General features: G+C 41.2%; 1 protein-coding gene across 14 annotated transcripts in view; it reads left to right on the top strand.

The window, feature by feature from the left end:
* rbm47 (RNA binding motif protein 47) overlaps positions 1 to 21,461 on the top strand; it is a 40,598-nt gene extending 19,137 nt beyond the window's left edge. For 8 of the 14 annotated variants that reach the window (XM_033623706.2, XM_033623703.2, XM_033623700.2 and 5 more), the window contains 6 exons: positions 11,283 to 12,147; positions 12,240 to 12,567; positions 13,035 to 13,058; positions 13,572 to 13,781; positions 15,727 to 15,923; positions 17,198 to 21,461. In XM_033623706.2, the coding sequence (XP_033479597.1) occupies positions 11,314 to 12,147; positions 12,240 to 12,567; positions 13,035 to 13,058; positions 13,572 to 13,781; positions 15,727 to 15,923; positions 17,198 to 17,449 (1,845 nt within the window). In that variant the 5' untranslated portion in view covers positions 11,283 to 11,313 and the 3' untranslated portion in view covers positions 17,450 to 21,461. Of the gene's footprint in view, positions 1 to 6,348; positions 6,438 to 11,282; positions 12,148 to 12,239; positions 12,568 to 13,034; positions 13,059 to 13,571; positions 13,782 to 15,726; positions 15,924 to 17,197 lie in introns of those variants that run through there. The other 6 variants (XM_033623705.2, XM_033623707.2, XM_033623711.2 and 3 more) reach the window with 6 other exon arrangements.
* The last annotated feature ends 281 nt before the right edge of the window (positions 21,462 to 21,742 follow it).

Genomic DNA, 21,742 nt, shown 5'->3' with positions numbered 1-21,742 from the left:
GTACCAGCCATGAGGGAGCTGAATAATGCTCCAAACATAGGCAATGTTTTTGGAACAACTGGCATGGCCATTTTCAGAGAGGTCTCTTCAACTCTCACCTCAAGATATCTAAGATACTGAACACCAAATTGCTCCAGATGGCTGTTCCATCAGTGTGTGAGTGCGTGTGAATGGTTATTGAGTAGCAGGTGACAACATCTTTGGTAGCCTCAGCCACCAGTCTATGAATGTGTGTTCATTTCTAGCTTTTGGTTTTGGTGCAAAATTTCAGTGGCCTCATTTGACCACCCTCATGAAAAATGCCGGGGGGGGGGCACTGCTTTTATTGTTTAGTGTGTCAGATATCACCAATTCTGCACTCGCCTTAAATCTTGTTGGTTTTCCCTTATACACACACACACACACAGGGGGCCACTAAAGCCTTTATCACGAGTGTGTGACACTGTCAACGTCAGTAGTAATTGTCTGAAACAATGTCTGCTGTGGCCTTGAACAGGCTAGCTGATTAGCCTGAGGAATGTGTTTGCCTAAGGAAGCAAAGCCCCTTTCAGCTAGTGCTAATGCTAAAGCAGCTCTTATGATCAGTAATGACTACAAAGCTGTGAGGGGACATATGTGGCAATATTTGGTTGCAGTTGACCTTTCTATCCTGTCATGCTTATGTACTATAGGGCTGACTCAAAGCCTTTCTGTTTATAATTAGTGCATTAACCAAAGTTTGAATGAGCTGTTGAGTGGACAAATATGAATAAGTCCTGGAGGCAGGGGGGCTCTCAGAGTAAATGAACTGGAATCATCCCTTAGTGGTGAAGTTGGGGTGGGCTGAAGGCAGTCCCTTATGCACTCCCTCTGACCTGAAATTCTTTAGGCCAGTTTAGCTTTAAAGGGCTTTCTTGCTCTGAAGGGAGGCCCGAACATTTGGTCCCCTCCTCTCAGTTCGTTAGCCTCTCTGGCTGCTATCCATCTGGTCATGTCCTCCTCAGACTGCCTCTCCCTACTCTTTTCTACATATCCCCCCTCAGCTTGCCCTCCTCTCCACACCTTCCCTGTTTCTTCTGCTTTTCCCCCTCCCCGCTGCTCTTCTTTGAGCTTGAGTGAACCAGAGGTATGAGGGTGACAGGTACATGGATGAGAGGAGAGAAAAGGGCAGAGAAGCAGGCAACAGAGGATGGAGGCAGGGACAAAATGAAGGGGCTCAGATTTCGGAAAACGTCGTTTAAATTAGATTTAGATTTTTTTTTTTATGATGGATATTTTTCACCATATTCTGACATTTATTATTATTAATCAATGGGAAGATAATAAGCAGATTGAAAATTGTTGTTGCTGTGTCTCTGCTATCAGTGTACAGTGACTCAGTGCTTAAAGACAGCAGCTCCTCAAAAAAATTGTGAAGGGACAGCAAACAGATCTAAATTAGGACACTCTGATAATGCAGCTTCCATAAGTGTGACTTAATGCTTCATACTGCTTCATCCTGTCTTAGTCAGGGTGCTGACAGTTGAACTGTAAGCCACAGTGTGAGGACATCATGTGTCCTGAAGGATCAGCCACAGTTCTCACTTGTCTTTTGTTAAGTAAATTGTTTTACTCAGTTGTGGTCATTTACTGTAAAAATGCAGTGCAGTCCAGGTAATAAGGCCCAGACACACTAAACTGACAATAGATAACTAGTGGAGACAAAGGCCGACTGTTGCGTCGCTTCACATTACCTGCTTCTCTGCATAAAAGTTGCACCTGATCACACTGCAAAGACTACAGCCAACAGCCAACTAGCATGTACGTTCTGTGTCTGTGTGAGAGGAAATAAACCTCCATAGCAGCAGGTGGCTGTAGTCTGTATTTCTCATCCAAAAAGAGAAAGTGGAAGATCGACAGGATGGATTCAAGACAGTTACAGTCTTTAATACTCCTTGTGTTGCTTTATATCTATAATCAGCAAACAGCTCTTTCAAATAATACCTGTTTCACATTTTTAAGGATATAAATTATGAAGGTATTTTTTGGACACGGTAAAGTTGTGTGAACTGCCTGAAACAATTAAACATTTTGAGATACCAAAAATCCCAGCAGGAAGTTTCTTTTTTTAGGCTACGTTCCTAAAGCAGTTAGTCAGTTTCTGCAGTTTGTCTGAGAGGAACTGCTTCCAGGAAAACACAGCGTGGGACTAAACACTGCGGTGTACTCCTACAGGTCGTATCTCTCTACAGAAATAAACAGCAGGACCTCTGGTCTTGTGACACGCTACTCATTTACTTATATGGATGATTTGTAATAAGAGATGGCAGTCATACAGGCTCTATGGCCAAGATACTGATTACCAGCACGGCTTTATTGCTGACTTTATTCCTGCTTATTCACAGGTTTTGTCTATGTGGCAGATTCCAGTGTATGTGTGTGTTCTGTGTGTGTGTGTGTGTGTGTGTGTGTGTGTGTGTGTGTGTGTCTGACCCTGGCCTTAATAGAGAACCAGCTTATCAGAGATAACCAAAGACTAATAGCCACTCTCTAATGTGATTACTTATGATTTAGGTCTAGTTAAGTAAATGTGTTTCAGCTTGAGCCCAATGCCAAAGGTTTACAGTGTTGAATATAAAAGTAGGTGATTTCCAGTCTGCCATCATGAACAAACACCAATCCTGAGCCAGAATGTATGTATGTATGGAAACACACTAGGCTGTTCTCATTTACTGTTAGTAACCTACTTATACCTATGAAAGCAATGCAGTATACAACCCACGTCATTTTGAGCCAGGAGGCTGTGAACTACAAAATGCACGTAGGCAGGCGGTCAGGGTGATGGATGGGTCAAACCAACAAAGGACTTTGACCCAGGAGACCACTTTTTGCATCCTTGGTGAAACCAGAAGTCAGTGTTGAGTTATTTTAAGTTATGTACATGTAACATTGTCATAATAGATTAAGTAAGTGATGTTAAGATGTACAACCATGATTCTTTTACTGAACCTAACCAGTTGGAGTGTAAATTCATAAGATACCAGGCAAACCGTTTAATGTGCCAAACTTTTCATAAAATATTATGTGAAGATATGTTGGACACACACACACTATCCCTGTATACAAAGTTGGTAATATTTTATACTTTTTGTGTCAACAAATACCATTAAAAGACCAAAACAAACAATTGATCCAATTAACAAGTTCCTCTGTGCCACAGACCTTTATTGTTGTACCAAAACTACTAAAAACACATCATTAAGCCACCCTGCTGCAATCAGTCACATGTTCCTTTGTTATGTTAATGTGGACACTGCATTTTATTTTTAGTTAATCCTACACATACAGTCCTGGTTTAAGGTTTTGTTACAGTCTGACAGACAGACATGAGCCCCTATACACTGCCTCTTCAAGGTGGGAATTTCACGCAGTTACGCCACGTAGCCATTCTGTATAAAAGGTATAATCGTGGAATGGGGGGGCAGAGTTGGTAAATGATTGTTATTGCCATTGTTATTTTTTATGAAGTGCTGCCAACATGTACATTAGCCTATATGTCACACCAGAGGCAGACACTGTTGTGTTACACGTCACACCTGTCACACATCTTATGCCTCCGCAATGCCAGCATGTTGTGTAAAATCACACACTGGAGTGGAATGATGCTGCTGTTGTTTGGTGCTGTGTAAAAATGCAAAGGTGGCGTAAAGAGTGCACTTCATAGCCGTTCTATAGCACAATCTCTGTGTAAAAAGTACTATAGACTAAACACCTGGTAAAATACTCCGAACAGCTTCTGTGGTAGTTCCTGCAACTGATGGTGTCACCAGGACCACATTTTGCCATGAGGACACACACAGACTCATAAAGGGAGACTGTGACCCAAAGACTTACAGTATACATAAATCTGAACTTAAAACCACAAGTAAAACACAACTAAAGACCTGATTAAACCTGAAGCAGCTGGTGTGTGTGATGTGTTTGACAAATGATTTAGTAAGTATGTACAATGATTACAGGCTGAGAGACAGTAAATGTTTTTACTAGTGGGGTCCAACGGTTAACCGTTGACCTGATGGTCTGTGCGGTCACCAGAACACCTAAAGCCTGTGAGGCATGTCTGAGTCCTGATTGGCTATGGCTAATGACTGACAGTTAATCTTTGACTTAGATTGACCTCCTTAGAGGAAAAGGCCTGATCTGTGAACCTGCTCCCCAGCAAACTGCGCTTTTCGTACTTTTGCGCACACGCCAAATGATTGCGCAAAATAACACACACACCTTCACATACTTTTACACACACCTTTACAGACACACCTTTTTGCTATTAATTACATGTAATTCACTCCTGCTAGTGTCATGGTAATGGCTTTGACAGTTTTATAATTAGTAGCTGATTATAGGTGCTACAGTTCTATATATTGCTCTCTATCATGTGTGCTTTAATCTCTTCTTTGCTGTCTATCCATCATTCTTTATGCTAAATAGACTTTCTTCTTGGCTGTTTACTCAGTCGTTAAGGAGTGGGGCCGGTTTCAATAGCAGCTGAAACTCAGCGCACTGTTGACCACACACTGTGACTTTCATCTCTCTCCCTCTCACCCCATCTGCTCTCTTTCTCTCCCTCACTCCCTCTTTTCTTGCCCTTTCCAGAGAACTGAGGAGAATTTTTTAGACAGAAACTCTGAGCTAGTGACTGCTGTTTTCCTCTCAGTCGTCTCTCTATCTGCTCTCTTGACTGCCCAGGAAGGTGTGTGTTGTTTGCTTAAGTTAAGCTGTGCTAGGAACGTGTTCACCGTTGTTATGTACAAAAAAACACATGCATATGCCCAATCACACACACACACACACACACACACACACAGTTGTAGTCTTGTGCTGACATGACATAAATCACTCTCGTGGTACCTCCCAGTCAGAATTTCCAAATGTCCTCTCAGAGTAAGAAAACAACATGAGGAAGTATTCAGCATGAACATTTCCTGCCGTTTTCCCAATTTATGCAACTATCAGCACAAAACCCTTGAAACCAATGAAAACTACTTTTCCCATCAGCCATCTCTCCTGCCCACTGTGTCTTCACTGGTAACAGAGGGAAGATTTGTGGGTTTGTGCAACAGCTGCGTCAGTGTGTGCATTTATCAGTGGTGGAAGAGTATTCAGATCCTTTAAGGACCAATAAACTAATGTAGGAATATAATCAGCAACATGTACTTAAAGCATCATTATTATTAATTATTATTATATATGACATTATTAATACTGATGCAACAAAGCATACGTAACATTTTACTGTAGTAGCTGGTTTAAGGTGAAGCTAGTTTTAACTACTTCATATACTGTAAGGTAATTTAGTCCAGTCCAATCTGAGGGGTCATGAGATGATTATATATATATATATATATATATATATATATACACATATATATATATATAAAAACAACAACAACAACAAACATAAAAAACAAAAATAAGAATAAGAAAATACAACCTCCCCACAAATCTACATATTGGAGCATTTCACCTCTTTTGGGCTAAAAAAAAGGCCTCATCATAACACTTTTTAATTAAGGGTTCAAAGGCCAAAATCTGTTAAATCTTTTTTAACAAATCATCTTTTCATATATATGTAAAATCTGAAAAGAAACAACTACAACTGTCAAATAAATAAAGATAAATTATATTTAAAGGAATACTGCAAAATGTTTTTTCTTTGTATACCAATTACACACCCCGTGCTACATTAAATCTGTGAAGAAAATGTCTTTTTTTTTTACATGCCTCAACCATGAACGAAGAATCCAAAAACTGCGAACATCCTTGATAAATTAAAGTTGAGGATGCTGCATTGAAATACAGCAACACTATATCAAAACATCTGTGTATAAACTCTGCTCTGAGCAGAGATCAAGTGCATGTGCTTGCCTGTGCACTTGAGATTGTAAATGAATTTTTTCATGTAGTTTTGGTTTTGTTAAACATTGCCCCCCTTTACTTTAATTCATCAAGAATTTTCTCAGTTTTTGGATTATTCGTTCACCGTGGAGGCATACGAGAAAAACAACATTTTCTTCAAGAACTGAATGTAGCACTGGATGAGTAATTGATATACAAATGATCGGTTTGTGGGTGAAGTATTCCTTTAATCACAGTACTTGATTTGAATGTAAAAAAAAATGCTTTCCACCACTGGTATTTATGTGTGTTTATGTATATTGTTTACATAAAAAAACTTTCTACTACACCTCAGAAGTAGGGCTGGGATCCGCCCACGAACACATACACACTCACACAAAGTACCTGCCTAGCTCCACCCTCACCAGCTCTCATGCTTGCAGCTTTGGCTCAGTGTGTGTGTGTGTGTGTGTAGAGGAGGCTGGCCTCTGTGCTCAGTGCCCTGCTGTACCTGTCTCTCATGGAGGTGGACTTACACTCCCAGAGCAGGCAGCCAGGCAGCGGAGCACTGTGAAGCAACAGGGGTAGCTATATCCTCCCATCTGACCGCTCTCTGCTTCTCCTTCCTCTTCTCTTTTCCACCAACATCCCTCTGCTACAATACACTCCTCAAGATTTCTGCTTTGTTTCAGTCTCACTTCCCTCTCTCTGCAACTGCCTTTGGTTTTATAGAAATTCTTCAGCCTTCATAGACATGTTTTTGCAACTGGAGACTTTGTACAGATCATTGTTTAACATGAAGGCAGGCTTGAATAGTATCTGCATGACTCAGCTGCTTTAACGTTATCTATCGGGTGTGTGTTATGTGCAGGATTGGAGTGTTTGTGTGTGTTGGTGTTTCATTGATCCTCTTCTGCTGCCTTGTGACCCTGTAGTTGGGGACTGCTGGGTAAACATATCCACGTGTGTGCACATACAGCTAAGATGGCTGCTTCCGTGGGCCTGTTTTCTCCAGTACACTGGATCAGTGTCACTCAGGATAGAACAGCAAACTAAGAGACGCATTGTTCCTTACTGTTGAACACATACTTTGGTTTTCTTTGCTCCATAATCTGCGATAAATTGGGAGTCAGAGAGAGGTTTGTTGGCTCACAATCTTCTGAATAACATTTGCGAATGCTCCAGAGAATACATGAATACAGTGTTGATTTAGCGTCAGGTCAGTGGCATAAATACTAAAGGAACTTTGCCTCATTTGCTTGTTTGAGGAAAAAGATGGGATTTGCCAGCAAAGGTGGATCTGTGTTTATGATATGACCTAGAGGAAGCCAGTAAAAGCCTTTTTGTCTGCTCATAAAGCAATTCAGCCCCCAGTAACATGTTGTTAGTACGTAGAGAATCAGGTGCTTCTATCAATCATAAACACAATGTAATGAACAATCTCCACTGCAATAACTGGAACACTTTAACCCGGCAGGGTGGCACCTTTACCCAATCAAATCGCTGCTCTTTAACTTCCTATTGCAGTGAGCAGGCCAGCCAGCTCTTCCCTCCATGTGCTACCCTGAGTTCACAACCTTTGACCAGGTGAACTCTGTGTCTGAGGTCTGTAGATTATGTTTTTCCTAAAGCTGCTAGCTGTTCCTGTTGTGCTGCAACAAAGAGGTAAAATCGGGATACAAGAATCGCACATAAGCTGTCATTACTTTGTAACATTTTAGTTTCTTAATAACTGAGATGTCAACTGTAAATCTTTACGATCTCAGTGAGTAAAGGCTGTGATTTGTGTTTGTCACGGTTAATCATCTACCTGTCCCTGCCTCAGTTTTCTCTCTCTCTCTCTCTCTCTCTCTCTCTCTCTCTCTCTCTCTCTCTCTCTCTCACACACACACTCACAGACACACATGCATATATACACACGACTGCAGAGCTTTCAACTAAATCATTGTTTCTTTTTTTTACTTTATATTCTTTTCTAGATTTCCTCTTTTATGTTGCATTACTTCCCTACTGCTTTTGTCGCACACTCTTTCAGATACACTTAGTTTCCAAAAGAACCTGCCGCCCCCCCCAAACACCCACACACACACACACACACACACACACACACACACACACACACACTTACTGTTCTCATTTTCTTAATATTATGCAAGGGGAGAGAGGTTGTAACAGACCATCTGAGTTCCGCTTCGCCTCTGACACACACTGAGTGCTGTGATTTCCTGACTCTAGGAAAGGAAAGGAAAACCTCAGCACAACAGTGGTCCGGACTGAGGAAGTTAGGAATATCTCCAAGTGGTCAAAAGCAGGAAGTAGGTTATCCCCATGCTAAAACTGAACACTGAATATATTGGATTTTTGACAAACACAAAATGTACAGTTAAAGGGAAACTTTGCCAATTTTCAACCAGCTTTGTGTCATAACAGTGTCGGTTCTATGTGTAAATGAACTGTGGTAAACTTCTCTCCGTCTTGCCAGCACCCAGATCTCCATGCTCATTTGCCAGCTCAAATCCACCGGATCACACAAAATGTGTAATTCAGCAGGCGTTCACTAGCTCTTGGGTGTTGCTCAAACTACAGATAGTTCCTCCACATTTTTGTATGACTGCTGCCACCACACACATAGAGAGTATAGAAGCAGATCGAGAGAGAGAAACGACCCCTCTCTGTCTTACCCCTTTCCACCAAATTATCTCTGGTTGTTGAACTGGATCCATCCAGGACTTTGTAATCAAGGATGTGTCATCAACATAAGGCATTGCTCAATTCACAACTGAAGCAAACAGTAGTAGCAAGATGGCAGATGGCACTGAAACTCTTGATGCATTTTTACAGATATTTGCTTCATCCAAAAATAAGCATGGACAAACTATTAATAACACCACTGCACAATCTTTTTTTTTGCAAGGATTTCTCACTTGACGTCTCTATTGTTGCCGTCCCCATTCTCTCTTTCCAACTTTAGAACATGACACGCCCACTGATGTCGTCACAGTTTGCACTTCAAGTCAAGAAACCTGCTATTTTTTGGTTCCAGCTAAGAACCAACTTTTGAAGTTCCGAACCAATTTATTTTTGGTGGAAATGCTCTGAGCGGTTTATAATTGGGTGCAGGAACTGGAACTGAACTCTTTTCATGTTGGTGGAAAAGGGATATCTGGCTCTCTTAAACACACCAAATGCAGATCAAACAGTAGGCAGTGCTGATCAAATATAAACCAATATTTGGTTACTGTGTTGCCTGTTTCTCTTCTAAAATGTCTTCAGAAACATATTTTAGCACACTGTTAAATTGCATTACGAGGTCATATGTTAATAGCCGGCTGCCATATTGTTTTTGGACAAGCCGAAAGCAACTCAAGTGCATTGTGGTAGTTGTAGGTTTTCTACCTCTTAAGCAAAAGTGAATGCCCTTTTTCTCTGTTTTCTGTGGTCATGTGGCACCAATTTCAATTTCAATATTAGCGTCTCTACTGCATGGACGGCCCGGTTTTATGATAAGACCATCCAGCAGTTTTTTTAAGAGCCCTAAAATGACTACAGTACTCTGTTACACACAATGTCAACCCCACAGTGTCACACAGCGTCTTTTTATCACCAAGCAGAACTCCCAGAGTGAATATTGTCCTCCCTTTGTCATCAGTCTGACGAGATAAGGCTGATAAGAGACAGAGTCATGTTAGCACTTCACACGATAGGAGGAACAGAGGTTGAGCTGTGGAGGCAACTCAGACACAAGTAATAGAAAGCTGTTACAGTAATATATCAGGCTCTTTTTGGCAAAACTTTGAGTGATGCTTTTGAAAAATATTTTCTTTAGTGCAGAAAAGGGAACTGCATCCTCGCTGAGCAGAATCAGAATGTGTCTCTACAAACTAGATGTCCACATAATTCTGTCAAAAACTGATGCTTTTATATAATCTAATGTCATCTTGACCTATGTCAACATGCAGCAACCAACTCCTGGCTAAAGATAGCAGGAGGAAACAACATCCAGTCCCTCCCCTCTCAGTTTATGCCGTGTATGGTATGTCCACAATATTTAAAGCATTTAATTCTATCGAGCTAACATTTGCATCATTTTTATTCCTCTGTGGATGAGGTGTGCACTACTTTGCAGGTAATTCTAAGCCCTGCAGCCTTGGGCGAACTAACAAGTGAACAGGTGTGTGTGTGTGTGTGTGTGTGTGTGTATGTGTGTGTGTGTTTGTGTGTGTGTGTGTGTGTGGGGGGGGGGGGGGGGTATTGGGTCAAGTCAAATGAGTGTGTACGTTGCCATGGTTGCTTGGCTTAGTAGTGTTTTACCTTTGTTGACTGCCTTACCTATTTCAATCAAAGTCCAGGCAATCTTGTGACGCACAAACGCACACAGACCCACACACAGGCCCACACACACCCACCCACCCACACACAGGTTGTTTTTTATTTGCTTACATGACGTTGAGTCTCTCACAAAAACTAGTTTGCTTTGTAGTCTGCTGTAATTGGCTGCCTCAGTGTTGCACAGTGTTGTCCGCAGTGTGGAGATTTGGGGATTTAAAATGCTGTGGATTTTTCCTTTCTGAATGCTGGCAGTGTTGGAAAATAATATAGTAAGAGGTTTATGCTCGGGAAGCCGATTTCTGATTGTTCTCTGTTCCTCTTATAGGGCTGCAGCCCTTAATGAAGTGGTGCACACACAGAAACACACAGACACACACGCACAGAAAAAGCTGCACCCATAACACTTATGATAAAAAAAGTTGAAAGTCCAACACCCTCTTGTGGTGAGTGTGCAACAGGTTCATGTGTAATATAGATGAATGTGCACAGTCTTCTGTCACTGCGTGGAGTCATTGGGGTCATATCTTACACAAAATTCCTCATATAGCTTAACTCCAACTTGTCTACTTGTCTAACTTACTGCTGACACACACACACACACACACACACGCACACACACACACACACACACACACACACACAATGAGCATGTGACCTAGTCATACTCAGTGAACCTTGAGCTGGAGGTTTCAGGGTTTACAGCGGTTCATTCTCTCTGATAGGGGTTAGAGGTCAGCAAGGGATCTGAGCAGCTCAACAAAACAAGGTTGTAAAACCACTGATAGAGGAAGGTGGGATGGGGATTTATAGATGCTGTATTTTCATCGTTCTGTCCAAGTGTCACATTATGTACCTTGGTTAGTTTGTTAGGTAGGTAATCTTGCATGTGATTGCTCCTGCAAACTGATGATCATTTTGTTTTGAAAAGCAAGCATATTATGGGTTTTTGTTGTTACAGATGCTTAAAAAGGCAGCTTCTCAACATTAATACGTTTTTCTTATTTTTATTCCTTCTAGTATTTCCTGTTCCTTCTTGTATAGCAGTTGGTTTATACAGCTTAGTGTAATTTCATAAGCCTGTCTCTCTTTGCCCTCCTCAGGCCCCAGATCTGATTGGATGGTTTTGTCAGAATGACAGCCGAAGATCCCGCTTCCTCCTCGACCATGAGCAATAACGCTGCCCCCAAACCCTCCAAACCTGCTGGTGCCTCCCACCACCCTCTTCATGGACAGATGAACATCCCTGAAGGAGTTGCAGGTGCTCCCAATGAGGCTGCACTGGTGTCCCTAATGGAGCGCACTGGCTATGGTATGGTCCAGGAAAATGGTCAGCGTAAATATGGCCCTCCTCCTGGTTGGAATGCTGCAACTCCACCACGTGGATGTGAAATCTTTGTGGGCAAGATCCCACGGGACGTTTATGAGGATGAGCTGGTCCCAGTGTTTGAGTCTGTTGGACGCATCTATGAGATGCGGCTGATGATGGACTTTGATGGGAAGAACAGAGGGTATGCATTTGTGATGTACACAGAGAAACATGAGGCCAAGCGTGCTGTCCGTGAGCTCAACAACTATGAAGTGCGGCCCGGGAGGCTGTTGGGGGTCTGTTCTTCCGTGGACAACTGTCGTCTTTTCATTGGTGGCATCCCCAAGACCAAAAAGCGTGAGGAGATCCTGGAGGAGGTCTCCAAGGTGACGGAAGGGGTACTAGATGTGATAGTTTATGCCAGTGCTGCAGACAAGATGAAGAACAGAGGCTTTGCCTTTGTAGAGTATGAGTCACACCGTGCAGCTGCCATGGCTCGCAGGAAGTTGATGCCTGGGCGTATTCAGCTTTGGGGCCACCAGATTGCAGTGGACTGGGCTGAACCGGAGATTGATGTAGACGAAGATGTTATGGAGACAGTGAAAATCCTCTACGTAAGAAATCTTATGATGGAGACCAGTGAGGAGACGATCAGACAGGTAGGACTGGCAGTTTCGCGGTGCATGCTGTGCAAGAAGCGGTACAATAGCTTACCATTCTTAACCAATCACCCATTTTCTGTGTAAACCAGGTTTTCAGCCAGTGGAATCCTGGATGTGTTGAACGTGTGAAGAAAATCCGTGACTATGCCTTCGTCCACTTTACTTCCCGGGATGATGCTGTTATGGCCATGGACCACCTTAATGGCACAGAGGTGGAAGGGTCCTGCATTGAGGTGACGCTTGCCAAGCCAGTTGATAAGGAGCAGTACTCACGTCAGAAGGCCTCCAAGGGAGCTTCTGCCACTCCAGAGCCTACTCAGCAGAACTATGTCTACCAGTGTGATCCCTATACATTGGCCTACTACGGTTATCCCTACAACACCCTCATTGGACCCAACAGAGACTACTTCGTCAAAGGTTAGAAGTCATTCTTTCTACTTTTGTACAAGTATTGATCAGTTGCAAAAGCCACAATGTTTTTCTTGACACCATTTATTTTTGTAAATATTGGTGGCAGCAGAAACTCTAGGGGCCAATGCACTGCTAAAGATCTCAAAATGCCATTCAAAAGATGCTATTGTAGGAACAATGACAAACCCACACTATCAGTAGGGAACTATGATTTTTAAATTGTCATGATAATAATGATTTAATATTTGATGACTAGAATATCATTTGACAGACATTTTAAAATCTTAACTTGATGAGGGTTTGTGGCTTAAAAATCAGAGACATGTTGTTAAAGGCAAAGACAAAGCAAGGTGATGGACCAATTAATGCTAATCCCATTACCTTTGATGACTGATTTTATATGGTGTTTGGGTGGTAGAAGGATAATCTATTTGACTTTCAACAATCATTGTGTTTTGGTTTTCTCTCCAAAGGATCCCCAATGATACAGAACAATGGTAATCTCTCACATCCTTATTCCTACTCATTCCTTCAATGAACAATGAGCTCTCTTACCATGTCACGAACTATACATTTTCTAACACCATCCTTTTCCCGCTGTACTGTCACCTCCCATTTCATGCTGGGTTATTGCAGAGATCACAACAAAGCTAAAGATGTAACATCAAGGAATACCATTTCATAGTGCCATGAACTTGCTCCATCTGATTTAAGAGTCAGAGTAGCGCTCAAGAAAAAGGCCAAACCGGACCCAAAGAACTCCAAAAAAATCCTGAGCTCAAACAGAAATTTCCAGTTGCAACTGCACTTCATGAGCAGATTTTTGCCTTAAATTATAGCTGAAGGACTCTTCTTGCTACCTCAGTCCTGATACTTTTGAACAAGTTCTAAACCCAACATAAAATCTCGCCTTCCATGTCGCCCAACGCACCTTTAAGTAAAAGTTACCTCTACTGCCCAAATCCTAAACCACAAGCCCTGTCATCATATTACTTTAATTGTATTTTAAGCAGGTACTGTGCGAGGTCGTGGTCGTGCTGCTGCAGGTAACCGTACCCCTGGGCCACGGGGGTCGTACCTGGGGGGTTACTCTGCTGGTCGTGGCATCTACAGCCGCTACCATGAGGGCAAGACCAAGCAGCCCGAAAAGCCCTATGAGCTGATGCCCAGTCTGGAGCTCGCTGCCTCTGTCAACCCCGTTGGCATCAAACCTGGCACAAGTCAGTGACATAGATATATATCCCTCCATATCCTTGCCCATCTCAAAAGCCTTTGTTAAACCTTCCAGCTCACAATTTTCTATCTCTCTCTCCTATGTGGTTTGAGGAACATTTTGTAAATCAAAATTGTGGCTGTTGCTGGATGGTCAGGCGCAAAAGGACTTCCTTTCTCTTTAATAATGACACTTAATATCTGTCCTTTCTAGCATGACCAGAAAGTAACTGCTATGATTTGTTCCTTTATTCTGTCCTTTTTTTCCCTCCATATCAGAAATTTGTCTTACTAGGTGTTCAGACCAGAAACAGCACTGTGTTAAAAGAACACAAGGGGCTACATTGTTGGGGACATAATGTTGAGATGGTGAAAAAACAGTTAAAGGCTATCAGACACCAAATCACTGCACAGTGGTTTAAGAAACCATTAGAAAGGATTGTACAATCCTCTGCCATGATGATCACCCTGGCCACTTTACAGACTGATCTACCTCTAACATATTTCATTGGCAGTGCTTTACATTGTGTTGAGGCAAAAATTGACTTTCTTGCTAGATGAAACTACATTTATTGGCTTCTTCGCTGCATCTATTAGCAACCCCAATGCAGTGGTTTCCATGTTTCTTCTCACAGTGCTGTTGTCTGTCTGAACATGGCCATTGTTATGAGGGGACCAATAGTTCCACAATCTCCTTTTACACATGCACTCAACTCCAATTCTTTACTGAAAGGTGGTTGACATGATTTTGAATGTAAAACGAATACATACATCACGAAACCTTTGCTTTTTCTATTCATATGACGTTGTTTTCTTTTTCTTTTTTACGTTTCTCCTGCGTAGAAGCAGCTGCTTTAGCTTTGTTAGTGTTACACTTTCAGTCAAGAGCGGAGTTGAAATGCAAAACTATACTCACAAACTAAAGATTATTTATCTCCTCTTTTCTATTGTGTCCACTCTATCCTGATCACTTAAAGGATAATACCAGTGTAATGTAGGGTCGCAGAACAATGTATACTGCAGTATACATTTATTCTACACATATGACCTTCATAATTTTGTTTTGTTTTTTAAATATGAGGTCTAAACTGTAAAACATGGCCTGAAATCAGCTGCTGCCCCAGCAAAGAGGAATGTAATAGTAAAGCTGTAAGGTGGCTTCTATTTAAAGGATTATTTCCCGTTTTTTTTCCCCTCTTTCCAGGAAATGCAAATGCACTGACATGAATGGGGCGAATCAAAGCAACTCACATAAGACCATAACAAAACAGTAAAAAAGTTGCATGTTTATGTGGGTGGATCATTAAAATTCTACAATTCAGATTTGTTTTTATACCGTAGAATAATGATAGTGATAGAAATGCACACACTGGTATTATTTTTTAGGTTTATTACTAAACACAGAATAAATATATTTACCAGATTGTTTTTCAACATAAATTTGTTGTTAATATTAACATTGTGTATTTGGTGATCAGAGGTCCTTTTTGTAAAATGGCCCTCCTCGGTCTTAGTCCTGGACTGTGTGGAATCACAGGATCACCACCAGATTGAAAAGACTTTTGTCCATCTGAAACAATGACTGACGTTGTGCTCGCTCTGTGTGTGTGTGTGTGTGTGTGTGTGTGTGTGTGTGTGTGTGTGTGTGTGTGTGTGTGTTGGAGCATTGAGGTTAATCCACACCATCATAATCCGAATCACACCGCAACGCCAACTTGTGTAACTTCTTATTTTTTCCCTTCTTAACTAAATTGTTTCCTTCAACTTTGATTGCTTCAGCAGCTACGTCTATCATAGATTCCCTTTAGATCTGAGTTTGTCTGTTTTATGGGTGCATGTACGTGTGATTATTTCTTGTATTTTTAATGCAAACATGACATCATCTCTTACTCATTGCCTGCAGTCAACCTGTCTGTTATCCAAGCTCTCATTCTTGTGTCTCTTTATGTGCAGTGGCATTGCCAACTCTGGGTGGGCAGTATCCAGTGTTCAGCACGGCTCCTGCAGCCAAGCTGATGGAGGAGGGGAAGGTGCACACGGTGGAGCACCTTATCAACCCTCTGGCCATGCAACACCCTGAGCACACCCCTGCTACTGCTGCTGCTGCTGCCACCGTCCTACCTGCGGTCTCCACCCCTCCACCTTTTCAGGTGTGCCTTTGACAGTTATATGTTTCACAGACACATAAAAATGTTTGAATTTTATTTATGCTGATAAAGGTGTGAAATGCCCAGCTCCATCTCAGGACATGTTGTTTGATGCATTAAACACTGTCCAGTGTGTGCCGCATCATACAGTGGCCTATCTATGAATCAGATTTTGCACCACTCCACTGAATTAGCAATGAACTATAACATCATTGGAGTCATAGCGGCCAGTTTCAAAATGATCAAATCTGTTGCAGCAGAACCAGAGCCATCATCTTTTAATTCGATGCATGCTTCGATCTTTGTCAAAACATGGCACCTACATTACCCACGATGCAACCCTTCAACTGTGTTATGCCAATAGCCGCTAATGTAGCCTTGAGTCTCTAGCCTCAAGCAGAGACGAGGACCTGACAACACTTCTTTCCCACACACCTATATTTTTATATTTGTGTCAAATAAACATAGTGGAGTAAAGATTTATACTCTTTATACTATGCATGGAATCGACACCATACATCTCCCCAGAAACTATAACTATATAGCTAACTATATGTAGCTATGCACCACAGATGGAACAGTGGAAACAAAGCTTTTGCTTGCCTTTATTTCACAGATAAGAAACAATAAATTGTTAAGATAATAAAGTCCCCACAAAAGAACATTTTAAGCCCTGTGAGGATTTATCCTGGCTTCATATGAGTAGAAGAAACTCTGCTTGCCACTAGGCTAATTTATACAATGTAAAATGCCATAGGCTTATGCTAATAACATTAGCATGTTGTATATGTAGGGAGAACATGTCTGAAATAAGACAATTGTTTGGTCTGTGAACCTTGTAAGTTAAAATTGAGCCAAATTTTGTACTTGTGTTTAATAATGTCATTGTTAAGCTACATTTTATGTGTGTTTTCAATCAATCAAACTTTACAGCCCTTCACAGAAACTTAACACAGAGGCATAGAAAACCTACGACCAACTAGTATTGTGGTGGTGTAATTGCAAAGTGAAACTGACGCACAGCTGCACAAATATAAATGCTCACAACATGTCCCCTGTGTCCCGCAATGTAAATTATGCCCCTGTATCCCACCACTGATTATGACACACATTTCTTATTTGAACTTAATGCTGGCCTTTTCAAGGTGAAAATAGAGAATGAATGTATTCAGTTGAGAGTTGAATGCATCTGTTCAATGAATGTACAATGAATCTGCGCAATGCTTTAGAAATCCTCTTACTCACTATGGTCCTTCTGTTCTTCCTGCATCTCCCAGGGCCGTCCTATCACTCCAGTCTATGCCATGGCCCATAATGTACAGCGTATCCCAGCAGGCGGTGGCCTGTATGGAGCTGGATACGTCCCCATCACAAACTACGCTGCCAACACAGCAGCTCTAGCCGCTCTGCAGAAGAATGCAGCGGTGGCGGCTGCAGCATATGGGGGATACGCAGGCTACGCAGTGCCACAGGCCTTTCCCGCCGCAGCCTTCCAGCTGCCCATCCACGATGTCTACCAGACATATTGAGTCTGAGGGTCAGACCACGTAAAAAAAAAAGTTTAACCCCTGCTTGTGACTGAACCATCACCGCAATGTCTGTTTTATCATACAGAAACATCACTTGAACACATGGACATCCAAAAGCTCTAAAGGAAGGAAGCAAACATTTAGAAAACGGACAGAAAAACAGTGACGTCACACATCTGTCCCACCTACTGGCCTCAGTATGTATTGGACCAAAGGCAACCATATGACAGGCTTAGTTATGCAGCATCACTGTAGTCCACACACTGAGGGAACCTACCTGTACGTGGTGACAATCATCCCCCAACAATAAGCATTAACTCCTAATAACAATCGTCTCTCTGTCTTGCTCTATGTGTCTCTGACCCCCGCCACCTTGTTGCTACGGCAACAGAAACACTGAAGGTACATTTGAGTATTTATGAAGAGAAGATAAATATTTAAGGTTTTATTCTCTGTAGATTATTAATGGAGCGACATTTGTCCTCTGAAGCAGGAAAGATAGACCTTTACACTGTCTAATATTTTTTTAACTGTAAAAGCTTGGGGGCAAAAAGAAAGAGAAATTAATTGAAAGAAAATAAAAATACAACAGGAACTACTGACAAGAGAGGATTCCACTGAAGACAACTGTTTTTGGATATACTAATGCTTTGTTTGCATTATTATATAGTATTTTAGCCAATTCTACATGCTGTAGGTGATGCTGTCCGTCCATGCTGGTTGAATGTGTAAGCTTCAAACATGCCTGTTTGGTACGTTTTGGTTTTATTTAGTTTCATTTTTATTTTGGTTGTTTTAAATGAAGGTTTCTAAGTGTTGTGTTTATTTGCTTATAATTAGTTTGCTTGTTTTCATGTCTCCTCTTTAACTTTTGGAAACATATTATCTTGGTTTGTTTGAAGAAAAAGTTGCTAGCCAAATAACATTATTGTGGCAGATTCCTTTGGGAACAAATACTAGAAAAAGAAAACTGGAAATGTTTTTGAACATGATTTATGTATAAGCCTGACAGACAGCGACACCATGTATATTGAGATGTTCTCCATCCTCAGAAACTGCGCTGACAGGGGACTCAGACTGAACAGATGTTAGTTGTTTTTTTTCTCTCATTTATGTATGTCTTTATTATTGTGTTTTTGAATTGTTTTACTTTTGAAAGCTGAACAAATATGGACAGAAATAAGAGACATTTTTTCTATGTGGGCTGGGACACTCTGCCACTTAAGCGCTCCTGCATTTGCTGATAGTAACCAAAAAAAAAAAAAAACACTTGAAGGGATGGTTCAGATTTTTTTGAAGCAGGGTTGTATGAGGTACTTATTCATAGTCAGTGTATCACATATAGTACATGTCAGTCAGCATGCCCCCAGTATGGAGAAGCAGGCTGGAGTTCAACACTGAAGCTAAGCAGTGTACTGCAGTGGACGGGGCCAGCAACAAAACATTTCGTAGCCACCTTGAAGTAGTCCCACTTAAAAAAATCAATATCACTTAAAGTGTACCCTAAATTAAGAGTGTTTCCACTGCTTTACCATAATGCCAGACAGTGATTTTCAACGGGAAAATGAAGCCGTTGCATCACTCTCCTTAAAACCAGTCTCCATTGAGAAAAACAGTGATTTAACATTGCGGAACACAGTAGCTGCTGGTCTACCACTGCCACAAACAATTATTTTGTTTGTGTTGTTGGGAGACTTTGGCATTTAAAAGAGATAGTTCGGATTCACCAAAGTCACACGGTAATACTAACTAATTTATCGAAGCAGCGGTAGACCAGCAGCTCCTGTGTTCAGCAAGCTAAAATTACTGTTTTTCTCAGTGGAGTCTGGTGGCTTTCACAAGAGCATGGATGGAGAGCTGAAACCCTTAACAGCTTCCCTGTTGAAATAGGCTGTCTGTCGGAAAGGTAAAGCAGTGGAAAATACTCTCAATGTAATGTACACTTAAACTGATATTGATTTTTTTAGGAGTTATATTTTATGTGGCTAAAATCTGTCTTGCTGCTGACCCTTCCACAGCAGTACATTGTTAAGCTTCTGTGTCTGCATTCCAGCCTGCATGTCCTAACTGGGGTCATGCCGACTGACATCTACTGTATGTAACCCACTGACTATGCATAGGTACCTCATACAACCACACTTCAAAAAATCTGAACTATCCTTTTAAGGCCACATACACTCCAGTTTCCTGATATCAGAAAGATTCTATGTGCCTGACTACAGTGCCTTACATGTGTATGTGCCACCTTGTGCTTTTCACTGTGCCTTTTGTAACAATGTGAAGCCCCTGAGGTTGGCACAAAGAGGAAAGATCTGTGCATAGCACCAGATTTTCCTCCACTGATATTTCCAATGATTTATGGTATTACTGTGTTTTGGTGAGACAAGTAGGTTTCAGTCTCTGCAGTCAGATGTGACAAGGCTACCTCTATCCTGTAGTCTCTTCTCTGAACGCTCCTGCAGTAACACTCCTTAGGCCTCTTTATTTCTCGTCCTCCAAACTGTGCTTGACCGAGGTGCACTTAAATGTATTTATAAAAGGCAAGAGATTGTGACTCCTAGATGAAGAGATATTAAATGCTGAGCATGAATTAATGTGTGAACTGGGCCAGTTTGGGCATTTCTCAATTACTGTATGTGTGACAGAGTTTTCCTCGCAGGTAAAGCATTAAAAAATTTCCCCTCCTGAATGTTTAGTAGGCACTTTTTAAACTCTGCGGTGTGTTGAAAACAAGTTTGGAGTGGGAAAAACTGGAGCGATACCTCACGCTGAAATATACAAGTAGCCATGCACGTATGTGCTATAACACACAAACATAATGGATGCAAGCAACTGCTGATCATAAAGTCACACACTGCATTAACCATCTTTGTATAACAGAGTGCAAAACATTTGTAATTGTCAACCGGTTCTGGTAGTTTTGCCTTTTCGAACCCAAATGTTTTGTTGGGGTTATTCTCTGTTTAGAAGAGAATATTCTAATTTTCTATCACCTCCTCAGATTTTTACTAAAGTTTGTACACACGTAAAAACATACTGGGTTTGACTTTGAAGATGGCCTGAATCATGAACTACGTTTCATGTCCAACAGATTGATTATCCACAGCAAGCAAGATGTATTTGTCTCATCTACACCTCCTTGCCACCTCTCTCTTCTCTGAAACTGGATTTGACGTAGAAAACAAACTGCTGATAACTGCTTTTATTATTTTCCTGTATGATGATAATAAGTCAGGATATATTTAATATATGCATTACGTGTTTTGTCTATGAAGTGAGAAGAAAAGGTATAATATATTCTAAAACGTATTTCTTTTCTTTATGTACACCTTTTTTAGGGATGAAAAGTCAGAGTAACAAAAGTAGAGAAAAAAACTTTTTGTTTTTTTTTGCCAAAGTGTCCAATAGTTTTTAAAAATTAAAGGTTATTGTGTTTTTGTTATGTTTAATATTCTGTTTGCTATTGTGTACTGGATGTGGTGTTATGAGTGGGAACATGAAGGCCTTCTCGTTTAGCTACGTTTTATCAGTTATGACTAAAAACTAAAACTCCATTGCTGTGTTTAAACCCATTGGCACAGTGAGCCATTGGTGTTGCAACTTCACTGATTGTGTCAGTTTTGGCTAAACTGTTAAAAGTCTGATCATGATTTAACAGCCATCCAAACTTTATGTGTTAGACGGCAGGAAACTGTGTCCCTCTGTTTCTGCCTCCCACTCAAAACACCTGCTTCACTTTCTATTGCCTGCATTTCACCCACACTACAGCAGCAGGATGAACTTGTGCTCCTTGTGTCAGTGGTGTGGATCGACATATGCCTAGTTTAACATAGGTGTTACCATTTAAATTCCTCCTAGTGTGTGCCTTATTGCCAAGATGTGCCCTTTGTTATACCTTTGTAGACCTATGCAGACTGTTTTCTATCTAAAGGTTTGTTTTAAAAAAAAAGCTTGTTCTGTACTGTCATATTTATAGTGAAAAAGTAGATAAATAAAGCATTTTCAAAAGGAAGCAACGCTGTCATTCATTCTGTACCTCTACATGTTTGTCTGAGTTCAAAGACAGAAACTGACTAAACCACGTCAACTTGCCTTAGTTTTAGATTAAGCCACATAACTAGACAGTGCTAAAATGGGCAGAAGTTTCTTGAAAGGTCCGGACGCAGAGGACTTTGACTCTGACCTCTGTGAATGGAAACCCATCCCTGACCTCCAGCGTCAGTTAAGCAATATGTCATGGTGGAGAGAGGAGAGAGAGACCACAGTGTTTGGAGAATGTTTCATAAACGTCTC

Source organism: Epinephelus lanceolatus, chromosome 3 (genome assembly GCF_041903045.1).
Source record: "Epinephelus lanceolatus isolate andai-2023 chromosome 3, ASM4190304v1, whole genome shotgun sequence".
Taxonomy (NCBI): Eukaryota; Metazoa; Chordata; class Actinopteri; order Perciformes; family Serranidae; genus Epinephelus; species Epinephelus lanceolatus.
Note: the sequence above shows the minus strand (reverse complement) of the source record. Positions and strands in the feature narration are given on the sequence as shown.